Genomic DNA, 9089 nt, shown 5'->3' with positions numbered 1-9089 from the left:
GGATAATTTCTGACAGCTTTGGAGACTCATGATTTATAATTGGGACAAATGTAAAGTTTATGCAGATCAGAGATATTATTAAAGAAGTAAAAGTCAATGTAACTGAAGCAGTCCTGGAGAAACTGAACATACTTCTCCAACCAGACTGGGCTCAAAATCTCTTCCGCACAGCGTTTTACTATGAAATAAAAATAACACATTTCATCACTGGACATACTAAAACACACATGTAACTTTGTGGTTTCAGTGTGGGCTGTGGCCTCAGGTTTGAACATACTTTCTCATACACTGTTTAATGTGTTAAGGTTTAGGGGATTATTTCCTGTTGATGATGTTTTTGGTACAATATTTATCCTCTTATTTTTACAAACTCAGAATATAATGTGGCCTTCTCTTTACCAGAAATATAAAGTACTGTCTTACTTTCAGAAATCTGACAGCAAGTAATACAATTAGAAAATGGGATTAAAAGAGGCTCTGGTTAGTTTGTGAGGCTTGCGCAACTAGCTGGGAACTTCAAAACAGAAAAGGCGTAAAATCTGACAGCATCAATTTTAAAACTGCACCATGGCGACAACTTACATATTTACAAACACCCCACGTATTGGCTAAACCTCGACACACCTCCATCTCAAACTCACTGCAAAACAATAAATAATAAATGGGTGTAGATGCAACGCAGGACAACCTTCCTCAGGTGGAGCATGTGACTTATGTGTATTGTTCTACAGTACTACGAACGCATGCCTGCCCGACGTCAGAGACAAAGCATCAGAGGTTGCTCAGGGTGCAACTGATCCTGAGCTACATTCAGCAAATAGGTACAACAGTGATTTGTTAAGCTGGTGTGTCTGCCACTTCTGTGTCGGGGTGATTTACACAAATAACTGTAATAGCCGTACCATTGAAAAATGAAAAAATAAAAGCCTAGTTAGCAGGAACATCACAAAATGCAAATTAAAGACATTCCGAATGACTTTTTTCCAAGTAAATTCAGCAGGTTAAAGCAAGCAACCAAGGTCTGCATCAAGATTTAAGGAAATATGATGTGGAAACATCATCTGACATGAATTACTGGAAAGTTCAAAGCAAGATAAAACTTGTGGCACTGTGGATTTTTTTTTGTCTTTCTCCTGTACTGATTTCAACTTCCTTGGAAACTTTCATGAGAATATATACCCAAATATGCATTATCTGCAACATTAACATGGCTACCTTGGCAAAGCACTTCTTGTCCTGGGTTAAGAGGACAGCCTTTCCCGAACCTGGTCTGCACACACGAGCCATTTCCCTGAGACATAAGGGGTACAGGTCCCAGTTCTTCTTCTTGGAGCCCATCCTTTTAAGAAAACAGGAAAAAACCACCATCACACAGCTACTTTAGTGCTTTGCTTTAAAGTGGGTTTAATGCCTCATCTCCCATGTGCATTTTTGTTATACTGTGATCTAAATTTCTGATTTCAATCTAATTCTAAGTGTTGAACAGCAAAGGGATTAAAAAACCCCACACATACACTTATAGCATTCAAAATCTAGATACAGGAAACAAATCTTCTAGTGTTGATGGTTATGGTACCTCTTGCCAAATGGCATATCAGTGATGATAATATCAACAGAGCTGGTCCTTATTGGTAAGCTGCACAGATCCCACTGCACTGTGTCAATAGGCAATCCAGATATTCTGTTTGAAGCCAGAGAGATTACATCATTATGGGGATCATCAACCACATGTACTGCGTTCAGTCTCATTCTCTCTGTGTTCACTCTCACCTGCCCTTGTCGGCCCTGCGTTTCTGGATGTGACATATATTGTTGACTGTGCGGTTAACTGCCATGTCATTGTTGTCGCCAGCAATGTAGAATGAACTGCTGAATTCAATTGCACCCTGAAGAGAAGAAAAGCAATACACAATTAGTGGCCTGTGGTTTATTGTTATTTGGATCTTGAGGCTATCGCTGAATAATTCTGCCTTCCGCAGAGTCTCCGGAAGACATATTTGTTAATCTCCACCTTTAGCAGTATCCAGGTTGTGTGATCAATATCGCAGTAATAGCAAGGTTGCAGAATGTGGTGCTTGGATGGCAATATACAAGAGATAAGTTACAGACTGCTGCAGGCTCAAATCACTTGACTCAGAAAAGAAAAACAATATTTGAAGTGTGCAATCTATAGTTTCTTAATCAAGCCAGTTCTTTTATGGGCACCCACGAGAATTGATCTAACTGTGTGGAAGCACTGACTTGTACACTTTTCACTGTGTAGTGCAAAATTATCTACTCTTTCTTATAAAAACTGATGTAGTTGAAGGTCATTATCAGGTCACGATAAGCTGTGTCTCACCTCCAGTGGTATAGCTCCAGTCCCACACATAGGGTCAAGTATTACATCGGATGCCTGAGGTTTACACAGCCTGTCAACAGACAAGGAAACGAACAACGTATTTCATAAGCATTTCATCTTATATCACATTTACCTCTCATATGCTTCTTTTGTAACAATATTACACGCTTCAGATGCTCCAACTCAGCAGTCAGACATAAAGTCAGCACATACAACTACTCATTTAACTCCTTCCATCAGCCTGCTGCTACAGGGTCCCTGCATCCAGGACCCAAACGGCCAAGAAATCATTCATCTTAACTGCTATTAATATGATTAACAGCTCATAATGGAATTTTATAAATTTTCCTTTTCAAACCGATGTTTTAATCTTGCTGTGTGCTGTCTTATTTGTTTTATTTTTATACACTGAAAGCAAAGTTCAAGACAAATTTCCACTGCTTTGCAATAAACAATGTTTTCTCATTCTGTGGGACAACCTGACAGAAATTATTTTGTACAGTTGAAATGTGATGTGTTATAAAGGTTTTATACACACTGTCAAGATACTTTCCAAAGGGACCGAGAGCAATGATGGATAAATATTTAAAGAAATCGTTCAGTGTTCATGTAATCCCACCTTCAAAACAACTAATCTAACCCTACATTCCTGTGCTTCTCAGATTTTCACCTTTTTCCAAATTAGGAAGGAATTCCTGTGAATTTCACGTGCTGATGTGCTTTTATGGTGGTAATGTGGGATTAAAACACAGGGATAAGAACAAACAAGCTCTTGTTATAACATACCACTGTGCCATTTGCAGATTATTTTGCTTTGCCAGACTTCCTATTTTATGTATACAGTGATCAGTGGTTAATTCTTTCCTTTTTCTCCCCCCCATCCATTTCAGGGTCACGGTTGGGCTGGATCAAAGCTGTCATGGAGGGGATGTACACCCTGTACAGGTCACCAATCTACCACAGGGCTGGAGAGAAAGACTCCACGTGGAGGATGGTAGCTGGTGGTTTCAAAACCAGGACTATTTTGCTGTGAGGCGATGATGGCAACCACCATCAATAACCTAACCTTACAACAGAAATTAAAATGTGCACAATTTTATGTGTGAAAGCAGCCACCAGACCACAAGTTTTTCCCAACTTGAAGTGTAAATGTTCACAGTTTGAAATTCATTTATCCAAATATTATTATGTTATGTGTGCATGCTTTATTTAACTGGCAATAGAAGAGTCACCAACATGCTGATGACGTCCAAACCACACAATTGTAAATGTATGCAAAGAGAAGTCCAAATATTCAAGTGAATATCACCGTCTCTGTTTCAAAGGCTTAAGAATTTAGAATCTATTGTCTCTCATTCTTATCTTTAAGGAAAATGTGAGTTAGAAGGACAGTTCATTGTGTTTTGTTACACGTTCAAATAAAGGCTGACGTATGACTAGGAGACACATCGCAACACAGAGGAATTCCTCTTAGTATAATAGAGTATGGTTGGACATGCCTGCATTTCAACAGGGTGCCAAGAATGACTGCCTCACCACCCACCTGTCAGAGTCCTTCACTAACCTCATTAGTATCAACACAACAATCATCACTTTTTAACAGAAAGATTTTGGAGCCTCAGTCATATCTATGAAACTGGAATCGGACACTATGCCAAACAGTGAACGTGCACCACTGTTTACTACACATCTGCAAAATAAAGAAATTAAAAGGCTGCAGGCAAACAGACTAAACATTTTTCCCATCTCTCAGTTTTGACGTAGTTGAAATAAATAGAAAAAATATGATAATAGAAATAATAATAAGGAAAGTGAATAAACAAGCAAGCAAAATAAAAACATGAACAACAGACAGACAGAATGTATACAGCTCGTCTTGGAAGAGCAGGTGTGCTTGGCACAACAGAGCATTCAGATCATAATTCTGGTTGCCTGACAGGTTAACAACAACAAAACGAACAAAGTCTATCCGTGAAGCTGGATTTAAAAAACAAGAGTTTAAAAGTTAAAGCTTTTAGACAATGTGCAGCGCCATCTTGTGCCAGTACAGAACTTGACATCACTAGGGTCATTGGTTGGTTGGTCAGTTGCTGCCAACAGACCTACATTAGTTTATTTTAGCTAACTAGTGACAGGACTGATAATTAACTGGAAAACAATGAGACAAAAAAAGGATATTCTGTCAACGTTCACTCTGTCTCTGTAGCAATAAATGGTTCTTCGAGAGAATCTGCTGCTGTCTGTAAGATGTGATCAGACTGATTATATGCAATAAATCAGTCACACCCAAACAGTTTACTACATGAGCATCGCACCACCTCAGCTCAGGTAGAGGTAGAGCAGGTCATCTACTAATCCGAAGGTTTGTGGTTCGATTCCTGGCTGCTACAGTGTACATGCCAAATGTCTTTGGGCAAGATACTCAACCCCAATTTGCTCCATCAGAGCGATCATCACAGTGTGAATGTTACACAAAAAGCACTTATGAAAGAAAAAGTAAATCAAGTACTTGATCGGGTGAATGAGGCACGTTGCACAAAAGCACTTTCGAGTTCTCAGTCCATTGGCAAACATAACTAGGTTTGTTATCAGCATCTTGGCAGGAAAAACAGGTTAATGTGGTTTCATTTTTTTTAGAAAGTCTTATCTCACACTATTGTCACTGTCATCATACTAGAAGTAAGAAAAAGTGAAGTCCAACTCTATGTGAAGGAGACTTCTATAAACAGGCTAATAGATATCAGGATTCCTAATCATGCTTCAATAAGAAGCTTAGTTATGTCTGTGGTGTGATGCAGATGTAGTAGCTGCTTATGTTCTAAGCTCTTTGGGAGTGCCTGGGAAAAGAAAGACTATTTTATTGCATAAAATGGTGCTGATCACATCTTGTGGACATCGAACACTGTTGGACTCCAACTTGTTGGTCCGGTGAACCACCAGTGCAACTCACTGAAATGGGCTTTTCTCTACAAACCCGAACATTATGGCTGACAGGTGGATTTTCATTTGAGCTAGTAGAGCCTTTTACTGCTAAGACAGAGTAAAAGTGGACAGAATATCCTAACGTAAAACTCACTGTTGCAGCCAGGGGCAGGACACAACTGACCCTCTTAAACTGCTTTTTAGTTTTAGTGTCCTTATGAGTTTCCACTAAGTTGTCAGTTCAGTCAAAAGTTAGCGAACATAAACTAACGAAAGCTTATTAGCAGCAAACAACCAACCCATAAACCCAGTGACATCATGTTCTGTCCTGGCACAAGACGGTGCTTAACATGCTCCAAAAACTTTTAAACATTTATGTATTAAGTCCAGCTTCACAGACAGAGTTAAAACTATGAGGTTTTTTTTTTCTTTTCTTTTTAAGAGTAGGCCGTCATGGTGTAAATTAGCCTTTGTACATGTAGTGTTTCATGTCCACTTCAAGCAAGTATGACAAGAAAACATTATGTGACATAAATTATTGGAAATCACATCCCATCAACTCTTGGACTCAAACAGTGCAATCGTTGTTAGAAGACTTACCTCAGCATGCCGTAGCACAAAGTGGACCGCAGGGTAGTGGGTCCAAAGTGACTGATGTTTCTCCTATGAAGGCTCTCTTCAGTTAGTGCAATACCAATCACCATCTCCTCATTGTGTATGTTGAGTAAGACCTATAAGGAGAGAAAGATTACTAATGTGTCCTGGAGCACTTTTATATGTTATATTATATCATTGTGAGTGTGCTGAAATTATTTAACGGATTAAAATTAATTAATTGCAAAGTACTGTAACTGACATGTTTTACTTTGTCATATGGACTAAATTAAGAGAAACAGATCTGCAGGTTGTTAAAAATTGAAAATAACAGTTAGTAGAAGGTTTGATATAAATAAAAGCAAAAAAGCTGGCAAGAGGTGGTGGAGAGTGTAATAAAGTAGTAGATTAATAGATGTGATTATCACCACAGTGTGACAGGTGTTTTTCTTGGTGGTGGTGTGTGTGTGGGGGGGGATTGAACACTGATTTGCAAAATGTACACACCATCTCCAATATTTTAATCTTTAAGGTGCTAAAGCATTTTTCTCATCTTGTCACATGATATAAACACTTTACCTTAATGGAAAGTGTTAATTACTTTGTTACTCCCTAATATGCCTCGCAATATTCACTCTTTTTTTGTGTGATATAATGTGATGGTGTTTACTTTGCATCTATCAATGCTGAAGCGTGCCTACCTCTATGTCAAACTTTGTCATGTCTGCTTTCCACTGGAAGAATTCTTGCACAGCTCCTCCAAAGTCTCGAGCTGCCTCATTAGAGGAAAAGCTGTGTTTGTCACCGGCCCTGTTACATGTCACGCGAAACTTGATGACTCTGGCCTCAGGCGCTGCCTCTTGCGAGTCCTGTTCGCAGGGCTCAGCGTCAGCTGCGCTATCCGCCTCCAAATGGCTTTCAGCAGCAGACACCACCTGATGTAGCTGCTGCTCAGTGTCAGCAGCAGCTACATCAGCTGTGTTCCTGCTAGGTTTCACTTTGGTGGTGCTGCCTCCTTTTCGGTGGCCTTTCTTCTTTTTAAGTGTTCCATTTAGTTTCCAAACCTCAAGGGCATTAGTCCAGGGAAGTTTGGAGGCGAGCTGCTGCAGCTCCATCAATGTCTCCTCCTGTAGAAGCCAGTGTGTTTGTTATCCTGACAATGACATGCACCTAACATCAGCATCAAGAATAAAGACGGGCCTGGTTTACCTTGGATTGTTTAAACTGGTAATGATCATATTCCTCAACGACAACAAACAGGTTGTCTACAGACCTCAGAAGATGAACCTACAGCAGGGAACGCCAAGTTAATCAGACACAATGATTTTATATTGGTAAGCTTGAAAAAAGCAGACATAAAAACCCAACATGGCAACATTTTTACCTGGAAAAGCTTGTCAGTAGTTATAGGAAAGTATATGCGACCGCGATCTTTGCTAATTCGTGCCTCCACCCCAATTTTCTCCTTGACCTCCTCTGCAGCAGTGTGTTCAAAACCTGTGGGCACAGTCGCCCCGATGGTCACAGTAATCACGTCTCCACTTTTGGCATCCGTCTCTGAGGAAGAAGAGGTGCATGGTCCCACGGAATTGGGGCCCTGCTCTGAAGGTCCATCTTCTTCGCAGGACATATTTTAATATGAGGCCCAATCTTCAATAGACACGGATATACTTGTGTCTGTGACAATCAATATCAAGCACTGCAGCTCACCTGGAGGGAGAAATATGTGACGAAGCATTATACTATTTAAACGTCTTTTAAATAGTGAGTGGCATTAAATTAGCATGAATGTCTGTGTGCCTAACCACTGTAAGCAAAGACCTTTATTGTTACTTCTCGGGAAATAAAGCTTTCAGTTAGCTGGCTAACGCTAGCTTTAAATGACTAAAAGTTGGTTTCGCGTGCAAAGCCACGAAGCGTTAGCCGCTGACACGCTTTTATATTTAACTGCTAACCCATAAAAATATGTATTTATGCATCAAGCCCACCGTCTGAACACAAAACCCTTTTAAGACTAAGTTGTATTATGTTTGCTAAATGTATTAAGACCAACCTGTCACACACGAGGTAACAACATGCTGCTTCCGCTCGACAACAGCAACAGCTTCACTTTTTTCCGGTCTACATTCTTCAAAATAAAAGCATATCTTGAGCTATTAGACCTGGGTTGAATCTCAGAAACCCCACACTGGGTTAATGAAGTAAAAAAAAAAAAAAAGAAAGAAAAAAGAATGAAGTCACTTCAAGTCAGCAACACATTTATTTTTTTTCGAAATTAACATTTAGATACATGCAAAAGGTGAACAAAAAAATGATGTGCAACTTGAACAAAAATCATCAGGAACAATGCTTTGGAAATATTATAATAGAAATCGTATAGGATTTTGACAAAAACGTACAATATAATTCAGGGCATAGAAGCACCCGCTTGTCCCCTGTACGTCAAAGTTTAAACACAAACGCGATGCAAACCGGAAACAGAGACTGTGCGCATTCAAAGTAAAATTGTAATGCGTTTGGTGAACCACATAAATGAGCAAATCGATTAAATATTTAACACATTTCACATATTTCTGTTCCTTTCATATAACTAGTCGCCTACGGGGTGCCAAGAGAATTGTAATTTGGGTGTGAACAGAAAAAAAGAAAAAGAAAAAAAAGAGTTGACCCAGCGGAGAGCCTCTTAGATTGTTGATTGTTAAAGGTCTTGTTAATACTTGGACAAATTATGACATCCTGGGCGGTATAATCATCATCTTGTATATCTGCCCCGACCTATATATGACGTCACCGCGCTGGAGGCCGTGAACTATTGACAGCTGGAGCATGGAGCAAACTTGCTCCCACTAACGCAATGACTGACAGACTGAATGAGAATACCAGCTCATCTCCAGCTTCTCTTTCATATTTCAGCAGATTTACGGCACAGGCGCCTTTACCATTGTTATCATAGCGACAGAGACCAAAACCCTTTCCACAGAAACTGTGAATATTCAGGTTATGTCTATGAACCTGTGTAATTCCTTCATATTACCACATCTTATTTACATAGTAACTTGATGTGACTGGAAGGCTTTAGTGTGAAATTGCTTTCAAACGACAACTATAGACTATTTTAATGTTCTGCTGCATGACTTGTTGAATAAAAATAACTATTAAGACTAATTAATGAAAATGAGTCACAGGTCATTATTTTGATTGCTAGTCAGAGAACTCAATCTACTGTGTTCTG

The 9089-nt window shown here is 39.4% G+C and overlaps 1 protein-coding gene across 2 annotated transcripts in view; it reads right to left on the bottom strand.

Moving 5' to 3' along the window:
• thumpd3 (THUMP domain containing 3) overlaps positions 1 to 7977 on the bottom strand; it is a 10901-nt gene extending 2924 nt beyond the window's left edge. Inside the window, exons 1-9 of one of the 2 annotated variants that reach the window (XM_005741391.1) lie at positions 7911 to 7977; positions 7242 to 7567; positions 7067 to 7144; positions 6559 to 6984; positions 5864 to 5994; positions 2342 to 2411; positions 1771 to 1886; positions 1577 to 1681; positions 1216 to 1339 (exon numbers count right to left, since the gene is read on the bottom strand). In XM_005741391.1, the coding sequence (XP_005741448.1) occupies positions 1216 to 1339; positions 1577 to 1681; positions 1771 to 1886; positions 2342 to 2411; positions 5864 to 5994; positions 6559 to 6984; positions 7067 to 7144; positions 7242 to 7487 (1296 nt within the window). In that variant the 5' untranslated portion in view covers positions 7488 to 7567; positions 7911 to 7977. The other variant, XM_005741390.2, reaches the window with a different exon arrangement.
• Positions 7978 to 9089: the final 1112 nt, after the last annotated feature.

The sequence above is a fragment of the Pundamilia nyererei genome, unplaced genomic scaffold (genome assembly GCF_000239375.1).
Source record: "Pundamilia nyererei isolate P.nyererei 1_Seehausen unplaced genomic scaffold, PunNye1.0 scaffold00110, whole genome shotgun sequence".
Classification (NCBI taxonomy): Eukaryota; Metazoa; Chordata; class Actinopteri; order Cichliformes; family Cichlidae; genus Pundamilia; species Pundamilia nyererei.
This window is presented reverse-complemented; position numbering and strand designations above follow the sequence as displayed.